Below are 15,625 nucleotides of genomic sequence, written 5' to 3'. Positions count from 1 at the left end.
GTCTCATTATGATTGAAAACAGTGGGAAAACATACCTGTTCTCCCGGGACTAATCCTGTAGGAAGGAATCTGTCGCCAAAGCTAGAGGGTCTGGCGTCCAACTGAATAATCTGGGAAGCTGATGATCCAGCCGTGACACAGAAAGTTCTGCCGAGAAGGATCCCAAGACGGTGTTTAACCTCTGTAAGAGCGGGGGATGCAGTTGCCACAAACTTATGTCCGACCACATCCTGGAGCACCGATCTGCTATCACTTTGGAGGCTCCTAGGAGGTACTGTGGTGTCCCCAAAATTTTGTGCTATAGGCAGAAGGTCCGAATTTCCTTGGCTAGATCCACCAAGACCTTGGATCTGGTCCCTCCAAGGTGGTTTATATAGCATACTGCCGAAACATTGTCCATCTTCAGAAGAAAGCTGCATAAAACCTTTTCCTTCATCAAATACTGAATGGCAACGGACCCCGCCATCCACACTAGGCAGTTGATATGAAGGTGACACCCGTCTGCTTATCGTTCTTCACCGGTAAAGGAGTCTCCACATTGAGCCCCCCAGCCGGACTTGCTGGCATTGGATTCTATCCAGGACTGAGCCAGAGATGGCCCGACTGTTCCATGCCTCCATATGGTCCAGCCACCATCTAATTTCCACTTTCACCTCGTCCGTTAGGGGTATCTGATCAGAGTATTGTAGCCCAGGCCGAAGGTGGAACACTTTGAGGCACTGCAAGGCTCTGTAATGGAGCGTCCCCGGGAAGATCGCCTATATTGATGACACTAGATGGCCTACCATTCAAGCCACATGTCTTAATGAACTAGTGGAACGTGCCAGCATCTGTTTCAGTTCCTTGTGAATTTTGGTCACTTTCCAAGAAGGAAGGTTCAACATCCACTTTACTGAGTCTATGGCGAATCCCAGGAAGGTCGTCTACTTGGACGGTACCAGGAAGAATTTCTTGCCATTGATCACAAAACTTAAACCCTGCAGTGGATCGACAGCCATCTGTAACTGCTCGCCAGGAGCACCTTGAATTGGTAAATGCCCTGCCGAAATCGCCGATCTGTAGGACTTGACAGTCCAATATGCCAACTCTTGAGACGCCAAATAGGCCAAGAAGGTCATGATGGCAACCACTTTGCACCCCATGGGATCCTGGTTGTTTCGTACACACCAATAACCCATCTGACCCATGCCGATCTATAACATTTGTTCATACTGTCAGCCCATGCTGCCGCCAGTAATTCTTCAGGATTGGAGAATCCCATGAAAGTTCCAGAAGAACTGGAAACCACACTTGTGACCTCCAAAAAGGGGTGATCACCATTACCTTTGCCTTCTGTCTGCTGACATGCTCTGTGAGTCTCATTATCATTGAAAACAGTGGGAAAACATACCTGTTCTCCCGGGACTAATCCTGTAGGAAGGAATCTGTCGCCAAAGCTAGAGGGTCTGGCGTCCAACTGAATAATCTGGGAAGCTGATGATCCAGCCGTGACACAGAAAGTTCTGCCGAGAAGGATCCCAAGACGGTGTTTAACCTCTGGAAGAGCGGGGGATGCAGTTGCCACAAACCTATGTCCGACCACATCCTGGAGCACCGATCTGCTATCACTTTGGAGGCTCCTAGGAGGTACTGTGGTGTCCCCAAAATGTTGTGCTATAGGCAGAAGGTCCAAATTTCCTTGGCTAGATCCACCAAGACCTTGGATCTGGTCCCTCCAAGGTGGTTTATATAGCATACTGCCGAAACATTGTCCATCTTCAGAAGATAGCTGCATAAAACCTTTTCCTTCATCAAATACTGAATGGCAACGGACCCCGCCATCCACACTAGGCAGTTGATATGAAGGTGACACCCGTCTGCTTATCATTCTTCACTGGTAAAGGAGTCTCCACATTGAGCCCCCCAGCCGGACTTGCTGGCATTGGATCTATCCAGGACTGAGCCAGAGATGGCCCGACTGTTCCATGCCTCCATATGGTCCAGCCACCATCTCATTTCCACTTTCACCTCGTCCTTAAGGGGTATCCGATCAGAGTATTGTAGCCCAGGCCGAAGGTGGAACACTTTGAGGCACTGCAAGGCTCTGTAATAAAGCGTCCCCGGGAAGATCGCCTACTTTGAGGCACTGCAAGGCTCTGTAATAAAGCGTCCCCGGGAAGATCGCCTATATTGATGACAATAGATGGCCTACCATTCAAGCCACATGTCTTAATGAAGTAGTGGAACGTGCCAGCATCTGTTTCAGTTCCTTGTGAATTTTGGTCACTTTCCAAGAAGGAAGGTTCAACATCCACTTTACCGAGCCTATGACGAATCCCAGGAAGGTCGTCTACTTGGACGGTACCAGGAAGAATTTCTTGCCATTGATCACAAAACTTAAACCCTGCAGTGGATCGACCGCCATCTGTAACTGCTGTGACAGTTTCAATGGACACTGATCCAAAAGCAGGAGGTCGTCTAGCTAAGGTCTCCACCACCAGTTTGATGACCTTGGTGAAACACCAGGGAGTAGAGGACGGACCAAAAGTAAGGGTGGTGAACTCGTACCTCTGGAAATGCACGTGAACTGCAAGAAACGGTGATGCAGGACAAAAATGTATACTGCCACGTATGCATCTTTTAAGTCCAAGTGCACCATCCAGTTGGGCTGCAGGAGATCCCACAGGAGATGGATTCCCTTCATCTTGAAATGGCGGTAAACTACCCACTGGTTGAAATCCCTGAGATTTTGTTACTGGACGTTGGCCACCATCCGTCTTGTCCACTAGGAAAATGTTGCTGAGGAAACCCCTTGCATGGAGGCAAAAGTGGATAATCGTGCCTTTTTGCAGCTAGTCTCCCACCTCCTGATCTATCAAGGTGACTTGGTCTTCTGCAAAAACCAGTGGACGAGGTTGGTGTTCTTCGATCAGGGACCCGTAGAACTCTAAATGAAAACCCTTAATGGTTTGGAGGACCCATGCGTCTGAAGTTATTCTTCCATCGCGGGCGCGATTGTCCCTTCATGTCTGGAAGAATTCTCCCTGCTTTGATGTGTCTTGGAACTTTCTGGATCCTCTCTGAGGGCCTTGGGTGAAGAACTAGCTGGCCGAGCGCCCTCTGCCATGTCTGGCCCCAACAAAAATTCAAGGGTGAAAGATCTTTATTGAGGCCTGTTCCTTATCCAAGGAGGTAAGCGCAGCCATGAATTTGCGCAGCTCCTTGATAAATGTGTCCCTGAAGAGCCCACCCTGACCTACCACTCCAGCCTGGGGGGAAGCCAAGTCTCCCAATTTGATGTCCATCTTCAAGAGAAGGGAGCAACGCTTATCGATTGAGAGAGCGCAATTAGCATTTCTGAGAAAAATTACAGCGCACAGTACCCAAAAAGAGATTCGCTTTGGAGAAAAGGGGTGCCAAATGCCATGGCCTCTTCAGCCTGTTCCAGGATCTTTGTAATAAGGACAGCAATATCCAACAGTTTATCCTGGCAAGACAACCAGGAACAATCAATGCCCTTTTTGGGTCCCTAATATATTTTTGGAGGAAAGTGGCCATTCTTGGGTCGAATTCCCAAGTTACCACCACCTTACCCGGTAGGGCGGAGCAAAGGAATTCTGCCTGGAGACATGCTCTAACCTCCTTTTCCTGAGATTTCCGTATGTATCCTGCTACAAACTTAGAGACTTTATTGGAAGGGGCCCAATCTGTGGAGCTGGGTGTAACAGGACCTTGGAGACCAGAGTGGGACTCTATAGCCTGGTCGGGCCTGCTTCGTCATTTGAGTACCCTAGGGACTCAGCCAACTCTGCTTCAAGACCTTGTGGGGTGGAGGGGGATACATCAGCCACGTCTAACAGGGTGTCATGCACTCCTGCATCTGGCGAGTATAGGAAAGCCTTTTATAGATGCTCAAAGGCCCCCAAGTCTATTCCAGTGTCTCGCTTGCACTTATGGGTGTGCTTGATGGGAGTCGTAAGTGCTGGGAGGGACTGGGAATTCTGGCAAGCGTAGGCTGTAGTGAGGGCAGACCTCTGCTTGCGCACATTGTTATGTTAGCATAAGCTTATTAGAAGTTTAAACACCATTTTGCCGCTTTTGCACACGACACTGCAGGTAGCTGTTATTGCAAGTTTTACATTTGTGAATATCTTCACATGAGAAGGGCTTGTTTTTAACATCTCTAGACTTACATCGCGACCTTAGTCTGCACAGTGAGTTCTGAAACCTCCAAGGTTATCATAACAATGTTTTTCTGTTGTTCAGGCTGATCGGCTCACACTTAGCCACAACATACACGTAGCTGCCGTTAACTGGAATTCTGGCGCCTTTAACCCCTTCGCTGCTCATGACGAGCTCAGCTCGTCATGCAGTACACTTGTTGTGTGCTTATGACGAGCTGAGCTAGTCATGAACAATGGGATTTCAAGGGAGTTCAGCACCGGAGGAAAATCTCCCTTGCAGCGATGGTGTTAATATGCTTTGAAGCCCATAGGAATCAATAGGCTTTACCGATTCGGTATTTACCGAATCGGTAAATACCGAATTTTACCGATTCGGTAAAAGGGAACATCTGGATTCCCTACATACCAACCCCTCACATTTACCGAATCTTAATTACCGAATCGGTAAAATTCGGTAATTTTCGGTAATTAAGATTCGGTAAATGTTACTTACCTACATCTGGCCCATTGTTCCTAGCTAGGGGATTGGCATACAAGGCACTATAGGACCTGTTCCCACCATCATTATAATATGATTTTCCCTTTTGTGTTTTATGGAATTGTAACCATGCTGCTTGTATTATTTTTAATGATATACCTCCTTATGCTCGCCCAAATACTGCATCTTAGAGCACAACGTTAAAAATAATCATTTTAAACTTTACTTTGTCACTTTTTTACCCATGTTGTGGACTGGTATGAGACTAACAAACTAAAGTATGTTCCTGATTCCCACCATTCCTGAGTATAACCTAAGTCGCATGTTCTGGGTTGTCTAATCATTGGTTACTTTGCTATAGGACGAAGAGCTAATGTGACACTGATGCTAGTCGGTTAGGGTTTCTAGGTACTGAGGTGAGTTTTTTGTCCACCCCAATTCATTGAGGTCCTGGGTCTCTGTGCACAGTTCTGTGTCTGAGCAGAATCCCTGCAACAAGGCCACTTACCTAAAGTGCCGCTCAAAGCGCCTGATGGCCACCGCTACTGCCTGGTGAATGGAAGCATCTACAGCTTCGTAAAACTCATCATCCAGGGGCAGGACTTGCATTGATTCTTCCTCTGTATATTCATCCTCCATGATAGCAAGGGGTATGGTTAATAAGCCTAGGGCAAAGACCACGAATGAAAAAGGCTTAGAGCCAGTAATTCTAAAGGTTTCGACCCAGGGTTAGATGCCTTTGGCAGCCTGAGGCTTGCACTCACAGTGAACAATAATTACTATAATCGCACTGGACGCACGTGTGTTTTGGCAGCCTGAGGCTTATATTTTGGCAAATCAATAGTTGGGGATTTGGGTGCGCCGAGCATAAGAAACAAAGGGCCTTTGCCCTGGGGCGACTCACCCTGCTTTGCACGGGTGTCAGGAATGCTTAGGCCTGCTCTAGTCAGCCAAGAGTGAAGTCCTCAATTTCACCGTCTCGGCGTTCCGATACAATACAGACCCATGTGTGAGCGGGCATCAGGCTGAGCAAATATTTAAGTACAGACCTGTACTCGACGGGCGTATGGCTCCAGGCTCCTCAAGCGTAGCTGATACCATTGGGCGCTACATATCAGAGCACTCGTTGCTGAAACTTACAGCAGTGCTCCCTTCACAGACCAGCAAGACGCTTCACTCGTACTCTCTAGTCCACACCATTGCGCACCGCACAAAACTTTTAGAGGGGTGCTGTGAATGGAGCGATGAGAAATGCTCCTGCTGCCCCAGAGTAAACCTGTAGTGAGGCTACTTGGCACACCGAGGCTAGCAGACAACAAGGCATAAATATAATAAGACTAGCAAGTATCAAGTAAGCAATATTCAAATATTAAAAATCTCAAAGCATGAGAAGAAATAAGATAGCACTTAACTGTTGGAAGCAGGAAAAGAAAGAGGAGGTCTTCCAAGGGGAGCCCGCCTTTGTGGATGTCCTGTACTGCCTATTGATGGACATGATGTTGACCTTTACTTTGTACATTATGGGAACTGTAGTTTTTTGTTTTATTTGTTGAAGCTACTGGAAAGGAATAAAAGAACGTTTTAGCATAATCCTCGCTTGAGTCTGCTGCTGGAAAGGAATAAAAGAAAGTTTGAGCATAATCCTCGCTTCCAGTCCTGACATATAATCTCATTTCTGTCTAAATGTCTGAAATGTAAGTTATATTGGGTCAAGTGCCATGGTGTATGTACGGTCTAGTAGTGTCTCCTAAGATTGCTCAAATTCAGTAGAATGCAGTGATCAATTCAAAGTCCAGTGTTCTGTTGGACACTTTAAAGTAATTAACTGGAAAAAAAGTATTTCAGGAGGACTTGGCTTTCCAGAAGACAAGACAATAGAATGAAAATCTTAAGTATGAAGGTGACTTTGTTTTAAATAAACGTACACCTATATCAGAGGTTGCTACCTCTCTGCTGAAGGGTTGTATGAGATCAGCATGACAACTGGGTAATATAGTAGCAGATCCCCAGAGTTACTCTTCTGTGTGATTCCAAATGAAAAGCCTTTGTTATCAGACGGTCTAGGGTGCTGTCAGAGAATAAAGAAACTGCATTCTGTAGATATTAACATACTTTTTTTTAATATACTTGAGAATGTTGTCAAATGTGTAGAAACTGTGCCTGTAGTCCCTAACTGTTCCATGTGGGTTAATGACACACCATACATATTCTACAGATTGTGGCTATATCACTAGAATTTACTCTTAACTTAGGGTTGAGATTACCAGATCAGTCCAGTTCGTGCTCTTTATATTTGGGATATCCCTTTACCCATTCAATGTGATCTATAGTAGATGACAATCGCAAGTTACAATAAATTCTTGATAATAAAGGTTGCAATAACAGACGTTGGCTGTCATTAGGAGTTGGCTGAAAATTGGATGTGGGGATACCAGAGGACAGTATTTACACACCAAATATCAGCTATCCCCAGAATGGGGAATAACTGCTTAGACGCAGAGATGCCGCATTCTTTACCAGGCAGTTTTTTGTCATGCCAGTGAAAAAAAGTTTGCCATGCTCTGAGCAAGTGGAAATTGTCTGTGGACGGACTGGCTGGTGTGGGGTTGCGGGCACACTTGTACCTTTTTGGGATAAACATTGTCTGCTCCCATGTGCTGCTACTGGGGTATTGCGGGCTGATAGCTACAGCCCCTCCTTCAGCAGCAAAGATAGGCCCTGTGTATGGAATTATCAGATTGGAAATTTGATAACTTCTGGCCCGGACAGACTTGCAATTGCTATTTTGGTGATTTCACCATAAATTATCACTCCAAGTGAAATAACCCACTCGTCATGAAGGCAATAGGCTTTAATAGTACTTTTATATCATGGATACAAATTACTTGGGTAACTGCAGGTGAGGTTGAATAAAAATGCATCCATTCTTTAGTTTTTCTTGAGTGTAGCAGTTGAGCTGATGACTTTATTGCTTAAATAGAACATGGCTGGTATAAAACCGTGTTAATACCAAGAAGCTGGTGCTAGACCTGCCACGACTGAAGGAGAAGAAATGACTTCGTACTGCACATTGATCAAGACATTGAGATGCTTCTCATATGGTATTTGACACATTTTCACAATAGCTGGATAATCGAAGAATGTATTTAACATTGATCTTTAGTCGTGCAATTTCCCCTTGAAAACCTAATTTGTCTTTTGTTTTTTTTTACAATGAATTGGAGGATTCTATTTGATAATTTAAATAAAAACAAGGATGAAAGGAAAGTTGGTGCATGAATTAAGTAGAAAATGTCTTCTAACCATAACACAATAACTGGCTACTTCAATTGACATTTTTAAAATTATTGGTCAAAAAGTAAATCATCCAATTCACACATTTGTTATTTTGACAATTAATGAAGTAAAGCAACTTCATTTTAGAAACCAATCTTCAGTCATTGAAGCTCCTCTGCTCTCCAATCTCGACTTCCCTCGACTTCTCTAATACTCTCCTCTACTCCAACTTCTCACTTTGTCTGACTGCGGAGTTTGCAGTGTTCAGGGCTTAGACTGGTGCCCTAGTAACACATACCTGGTTACAGTGATCCTTTATTGGTATAAAGCATTGGCTTAGGATATTGTTGTAGACCACAACTCTAGGATTGTGGTCACTGTCCTATACAGACCTTTTTATTTTGGTTGTTGGAAAAAAATGTCATTGTAGGTGCAGACAGGGCTGTGAATGCTACCATGCCCATCTTGTCCACTGGGTTGCCTGTTAGAACTGTATTGAACCATGTGGCCCTTTATATGTTGGATCTTTCTTTATTGCACACACAGGAAGTCTTAACAGTTTCTGGGGTTCACCTCTCTTCTGTTCAGGTGCTACTGCAGGAAGAAATGGCTGTTGTTCCAGAAGACTGGGATGTGGCAGACGAGAGAAAGAAAGTCCTAGAGTCCCCTCCTGAGCAGATAGCTATGCTGGGTAGCCCCCTGGTCATCAGGGAGTTGACAAAGGTGAGCTTAAAATACCACACTTTTATCATGCCTCGCATCTCTCTTAGAGTTTTTGATTGGTGCATTTAACTTCCACTTGGTATGGATTGCTTGACATGAAGGTTAATACTTGTAATTCTCTTTTCTTGTGGCCGTCATCTCATAGGTTTATAACGGTAGTGAGTCCCTGCTCGCTGTTGACAGGATCTCCTTGAGTGTCAACAAAGGGGAGTGCTTCGGCCTTTTGGGCTTCAACGGAGCTGGCAAGACCACCACTTTCAAAATGCTGACTGGCGATGAGACCATCACAGCAGGCGATGCCTACGTGGATGGATACAGTGTTCTGGAGAGTATTAAGAAGGTACCTTGTTTGTAATAGAGGGGAACTGAATTTCTTAGAGGAAAGCACTAAATATGCTAATTTTCACAGACATATGTTTATAGAAGCTGCAAGCACTGTCTCCTTCTATTCCCTTTTAGTCAGCTTGCCTCAATGCATAGTGTAAGGCATTTACATGGTATGTTTTTTAACCTATACCTAAGAAGTAGCTGTGTTATTGAGATCCACAAGGCCAGAAGTTGTGTAATTGAATCCGTAAACGAAGGGCCTGCTTTCACCATGAAACTTTTGAAGGAGACAGAGAAACAGCCAGATAAGGAAGCATGCCTGTTTAAAAGAACATATCAATCTACTGAATTATTAATGTTTATTTATTCATTTATTTATTCATTTGAAAGTTTTATAGAGTGCGTACAAGACCCTTGCGGGTATCGGAGCGCTTTACAGTAGATGAGTTTAGTTATATCATACATTGACAGACCATAGAGCACAGCATTATTTATGAAGCCAAAAGTAAAACAACATGGTACAGAACAGGAGCAGCCTGGTGAGTCATAGTAGAATAATGGGGAAAAAAATAATATATATAGCAAATTGTTGAGTATACAAACAGCAAAGCGGTAAGGTGCAAAGCAAGGGCCGGCTGACGAAGCAAGGTCGCGAAAACCTGGGATTATGTTCAGGTGAATTTTGCCATAAGGATTCCTTTTACTTCCAACTTGAAGGATGAAGTGGTGGGGCTCAGTCTTATTTCCGGTGGAAGGGCATTCCATATCCTGGGTGCCATTCCTGAGAATGATCGTTTGTACGTTTTTTTCTTGTTTAATTTTTGTGGCTTCAAAAGGCTGTTTTCCGCACTTCTTGTGGATCTGTTCCCCTCAGATATTGTGAGTTTTTGTGTGAGATAGCTGTGAGCATGGTGATGTAAGACCTTGTGTGTCATGCAGGCTATTTTCAGGAGAATTCTGGCTTCAAATGGCAGCCAGTTTAGAGATTTAAGGTCAAGGGAGGTGTGGGACCTCCTTTTCGAGCCAGTGATTTAGTCTTGCAGCTGCGTTGGTGGCGGCTCTTAGGGGAGCTGTAATGGCTTTGGGGAGACCGCATAGAGAGACACTTCCATATTCCAACCGTGGTAGAACTAAAGCTTGAACCGCCATTTTGAAGTCATTGGGAGGTAGGAAGGGTTTCAACTTCCTTAGTGTATTAATCTGAAAGTTTGCTCCCTTTGTGGCGTTATTAATGTGTTTCTGCATATTGAGGTTGCAGTCCAGCGTTATACCCAGTGATTTCGCTGATTCCACAATGGTTGGTTGAATGTTGAGTGCTGTAAGGTGTTTGATCCAATTGTGCATAATCGGGACTTTTGCGGGTGGGGCAATTAGGAGGAATTCAGTTTTCGAGGCATTCAATTTGAGGTCATTTTCTGCCAGCCATGTTTGGGTGGACTTAAGAGTGGTGTTAAGCAGATTAATGTTGTCAAGGGTGTTGATCTTGAGGTACAGTTGGGTATCGTCAGCAGACATGTGAAATTGCACGTTGGACGCTTGTAGCAGATCAGTGAGTTGTTCCATGAATAAGCTAAAGAGTGTAGGGGATAGCGAGGAAGAGGTATCTAAAATGTAATACCAGCCTGGTTGTCTCTGTCCCATGTATGGATTTAGGGCGGAATATTTTTTTTAAATTACTGAACAACTTGTTAGCCACTCCATTTTTATTACTGTAATCTGGGTGTCTGCTGGCTTATGTATGTTAACTCAACAAATGTAGTTACTAAGAAGGGTCACTGAGTAATGAATTTATAAAAAAGTTGCTCAATAAATCTTATCCTTTATTACTGTTGGTGATCATTCAGGGATATGAGCTACTACCACAACCTGATGGGTTGCCCTTCCTCTAGTTTGTCTGTCTCTCTCTCACTCTTGCATTTTAGAAAAACCCTGTTTTGAGATTGCTGAAGGGTATACATTGCTGCAATACGTACATTTTGTTTGGTTGCTGTAATAAAGCATCTATGGTTAGCGGGAAAAATTGAGATGAACAATATGCACTGAATGCCATGACATATTTCTCTTAGAGGTATCAATGAATGGCTCTGTGATTAGAGGAAGAGGAGCATTAAGTAGCCATAATGAGCAAAGGAAGTATCCCTAGACCTACTGTAGTGTTTGAATGGAAAACTTCACAGACCAAAGGTGCAAGAAGTTGTGAAGAACTTTAGGTAGTGCACTGTGGAGTTCCCAATGCTTATGAAGAGCGAAGGCATGGATATCTAAGTTGATATTCATATAGGCCTCACCAGCAGAAGCAGCCTAATCTGGTATAGCTCTGTAGTGATAAAGTGCAAGGTTCTGCAAGCAACAGGTATGAAGTGCCATCATTAGCCTCTGCACAATTTAATACAGACCTAGGTGTTGGGATGCACAGGCAGCCTTGTGGGGTTGGAGCACACAAAAAGCTTCTGTGCAAGGATGTTCATTGCTCCAGGCAAAGTCACAGTTTACCTCCTCTCTCTCTCACTTTCCTCTCTTCTGAGGTATCGGTTTCTGAATGTAGGGGTATTCTGTTATCCCTCTACTGGTAAAGCACATTGGATGCCTGCCTTACCCTTGCAATAGCAATAGCATTGCAGGCTACTCTAAAGGCCAAAGGAACCATTTTCCACTATAGTGCAAGAGTGGTTCAGAAATGATTAGGATAAGGTGATACAGAACGGGATGCTACAAAGTTCTTCATAGGTGATAGAAATATAGCTGTTCCATCGTTGGGGAGTACAAAGATAACCAGGATTGGCAAGCCACTAGGCCTTGCCTTTGTTAGAGCTAGTGGCCAATGTCTTGTAGCCCTGTTGGTCGACAGCGTGGCTGCGTTCAGCATGACTAAACATTAGTGGTGTGGCGTAAAGAAGAGTGGAGTAGCATAGAGTAGAGTGCTGTGCTGTAGAGTAGAGTTGTGTAGAATAAATTTGTGTGGAGTGGTGTAGAGTGGCATTGCGTAGACTGTCACAGAATGCGATGGAGTGGCATAGAGTGCAGTGGTGGCTCCTGCATAGGGGCATGGGGGCGTCGCCCCCACTGCTTTCTCGCAGCGCGAGAAGGCAGACACATTAAATGGTAAAACTACCATTTTATGTTTCTGCCTTCTCGCGCTGCGGTCTTCCAACACCGCATGCCTCTTGGGCCGCTACACCCACTCTCTGTGGGAGACGGTTGCGGAAGTGCTGCCAGAGTGTCCGTTGGAGGTACGGGCCAACCTCGGCCAAGCCCTTGTGGACTGTCGGGATGCAGCCAAATATTCCATCCGGTGTGGGCTGGATACCACCGACTCACTAGGTAGAGTGATGGTAACGACGGTGGCGGTTAGTCGCCACGCCTGGTTGAGGTCCGCTAACTTTTTGGCAGATGTCCAAAACACTCTGATGGACTTGCCGTTTGATGGCCGTCGCCTTTTTGGCGACAAGGCAGACCAAGCGCTTTAAGGACTCCAGGGCTACGGCCAAGTCCTTTGGCCTCTCGGCCCCGCGCCAGCAATCGGGTGCCTTTCGCTCCTTTCGTGGCCAAGGAAAGGGCGCCCCAACACGTGCAGCCAGCCACACGCCGCAGACTAACATCCAGCACGGTGGCGGCCGTGGAAATCGCTGTGGAGGCGGTCGGGGACAATGGCGAGGCCAGTCCACACCTTCCCCCGCAGCGTCTGCCTCTAAACCCTCCTAGTCCGTGCTTCTCGGCCCATGTGACGCCAGGGGGGGGCAGGGTTCGCCATCACCACTCTCACTGGCGCACTGTCACTTCGGACAGGTGGGTGCTGCAGATCGTCCGGAGGGGCTACTCCCTCCCCTTCGAGACGACCCCTCAAGCCATGCCACCGCAACACCACCGCGTATCGGGGGATCACTTGCGGCTTCTGCAGGAGGAAGTTTCAGCCCTCTTGGCCAAGGGGGCCATTGAGCGCGTTTGTGGGCCAGAAGTAGGACGTGGTTGCTACTCTCACTACTTACTGGTACCCAAGAAGGGCAAAGGGGGCCTACGCCCTATCTTGGACCTACGGAACGTCAACGGCTTCCTCTGGAAGGAGAAGTTCAAGATGCTGACTCTGGCTCAGGTCTTAGCTGCCCTGGACCAGGAGACTGGATGGTAGCGTTGGACTTGCAGGACGCTTATTTCCACATCCCCTTCCTGCCGGCCCACCGGCGTTACCTGCGGTTCACGGTAGGCCACGAGCACTTTCAGTTTACCGTGCTCCCCTTCAGCCTTACCACCGCCCCACGGGGGTTCACGAAGGTGATGGCGGTGGTCGCAGCTCATCTGCGCAGGTTAGGGGTTTCAGTCTTCCCCTACCTCGACCACTGGTTGTTGAAGGCGGGCTCGCCCCAGACAGTCGTCAACCACCTCCAGACAACGGCAGACCTCTTGCACCAGCTGGAGTTCTCCATCAATGTGCCGAAGTCACACCTGTGTCCCTCTCAGAAGCTCCTTTTCATCGGAGCGGTTCTCGACTCGGCGCAGTTTCGGGTTTACCCACCCAAACAGCGAGTTCGGGATATACAGGCTCTGATTCCAATCTTCCAGCCTTTATCCCGAGTTTCGGTCAGGTTGACGCTGCGGCTTCTGGGGCTGATGGCTTCCTGCATCCTTCTGGTGCATCACGCCCAGTGGCGGATGCGGGCTCTGCAGTGGGACCTGAAGTTTCAGTGGGCCCAGCATCAGGGCAACCTGTCCGACCATGTCCTGATCTCGGAGGGCACTGCGAGACAGCTGCAGTGGTGGCTCACGGACCGCGATTGGGTCAGCGGCAGATCCCTCTCCCTTCCCCAACCAGAGCACGTAGTTGTGACGGACGCGTCCCTCCAGGGCTGGGGAGGCCACATGGGAGAGTCGGAGATCAGAGGCCTTTGGTCTCCGGCGGAGTCCCGGCTCCATATCAACCTTTTGGAGCTACGGGCGATTCGTCTAGCACTGAAGGGATTCCTCCCCTCTGTCCGGGGGAGTGTAGTGCAGGTGTTCATGGACAACACCACCGCCAAGTGGTACTGCAACAAACAGGGCGGGAAGGGGTCGTGGACCCTCTGCCAGGAGGCTCTGCGCCTCTAGCAATGGCTGGAACATCAGGGCGTGACTCTGGTGGTTCAACACCTGGCAGGTTCTCTGAACGCCAGGGCGGACGAACGCAGCCGTCGGTGCATGATAGATCACGAATGGCGTCTGAACTCGGACGTGGAGCAAGGTCTCTTTCTGCAGTGGGGAGAGCCTTGGTTAGATCTATTCGCTACCGAAGAGAACGAGCAATGTCATCAGTTCTGCGTGTTGGAATTTCCAAGGCGGCACTCGCTCAGAGACGCTTTTCGTCGCGAGTGGAGTTGCGGTCTGTTGTAAGCCTTTCCGCCTATACCACTTCTGCCCAGAGTGCTGAAGAAGATCAGACCCGACCGGGCACAAGTCATCGTTTTGGCTCCGGACTGGGCACGAAGGTACTGGTATCACGAGCTACTCAGTATGTCCGTCGATCCCCCGGTTCGTCTGCCTCTTCAGGAGGACCTTCTGTCGCAGCAGCAGGGGACGGTCCTCCACCCGAACCTGTCCAGTCTCCACCTCCATGCTTGGAGATTGAGCGGCGACAGTTGAGGCCATTTGACTTGCCTCCTGAAGTCTGTAACATCATTCTGGCAGCCAGGCGTCCCTCCACAAAGTCGGTATACGCCTGCAGGTGGAACAGATTTGTGGCATGGTGCACAGCAAAGGCTGTGGATCCCCTCAATGCCCCTCTTTCTGAGGTTCTTCTCTTTCTTCTTTCTCTTGCCCAGCAGGGCTCTGCTCTGGGCACTATCAAGGGCTACCTTTCTGCTCTTTCAGCCTTTTTGAGGCTGCCTGATCAACCTTCTTTGTTCAAGTCCCCTATCGTTAATCGATTCCTGAAAGGCATCACACATACGTTCCCTCCTGTTCCCTTTGTGATGCCTCAGTGGGACTTGAACTTGGTTCTTACTTTTCTGATGTGCGCTCCCTTTGAGCCACTTCACAACTGTCCTCTTCGCCTTCTCACTTTGAAGACTGCCTTCCTGGTAGCCATCACCTCTGCCAGGAGAGTGAGTGAGCTCCAGGCTCTATCCTGTAAACCTCCTTTCCTTTCAGTCCATCCGGACAAGGTTGTATTGCGGACATGGCCCTCTTTCCTACCCAAGGTAGTCACGGCCTTCCACATTGGGCAATCCATCACCTTGCCCACCTTCTTTCCGCCTCCGCATCCCTCGAGAGAGGAAGAGAGGCTCCACCGTCTGGACCCAAAACGTGCGCTCTCGTTCTATCTGGACCGCACACGCCAGTTCCGGGTGGATGAACAACTCTTTGTTGGTTACGTGGGCGCTAAGGAGGGGAAAGCGGTGCACAAGCAGACCATCTCGCGGTGGATCATCTTGTGTATCCAGGCGTGTTACTCCTTGGCAAAGAAGGAACCCCCTGTTGGGCTGAGGGCTCATTCCACTCGAGCCACAGCGACTACAACTGCCTTGGGCCGAGGTGTACCCTTGCAGGACATTTGCCAGGCGGCTACGTGGGCCTCGCTGCACACGTTTGCAAGACACTGTTGCCTGGACAGTCAAGTCCGGAGGGATGGCTTCTTTGGCCGTTCCGTCCTCCAGGACTTTCTGGTGTGATTATTGGTTCGCAGACCCAC

At 47.6% G+C, this 15,625-nt stretch overlaps 1 protein-coding gene across 2 annotated transcripts in view; it reads left to right on the top strand.

The window, feature by feature from the left end:
• ABCA3 (ATP binding cassette subfamily A member 3) overlaps positions 1-15,625 on the top strand; it is a 642,985-nt gene that overhangs the window by 616,482 nt on the left and 10,878 nt on the right. For both annotated transcript variants that reach the window (XM_086941282.1, XM_086941283.1), the window contains exons 25-26: positions 8,506-8,640; positions 8,786-8,980. In XM_086941282.1, the coding sequence (XP_086797408.1) occupies positions 8,506-8,640; positions 8,786-8,980 (330 nt within the window). The remainder of the gene's footprint in view (positions 1-8,505; positions 8,641-8,785; positions 8,981-15,625) is intronic.

This window comes from Lissotriton vulgaris, chromosome 10, assembly GCF_964263255.1.
Source record: "Lissotriton vulgaris chromosome 10, aLisVul1.2, whole genome shotgun sequence".
NCBI classification, from domain to species: domain Eukaryota; kingdom Metazoa; phylum Chordata; class Amphibia; order Caudata; family Salamandridae; genus Lissotriton; species Lissotriton vulgaris.
Note: the sequence above shows the minus strand (reverse complement) of the source record. Positions and strands in the feature narration are given on the sequence as shown.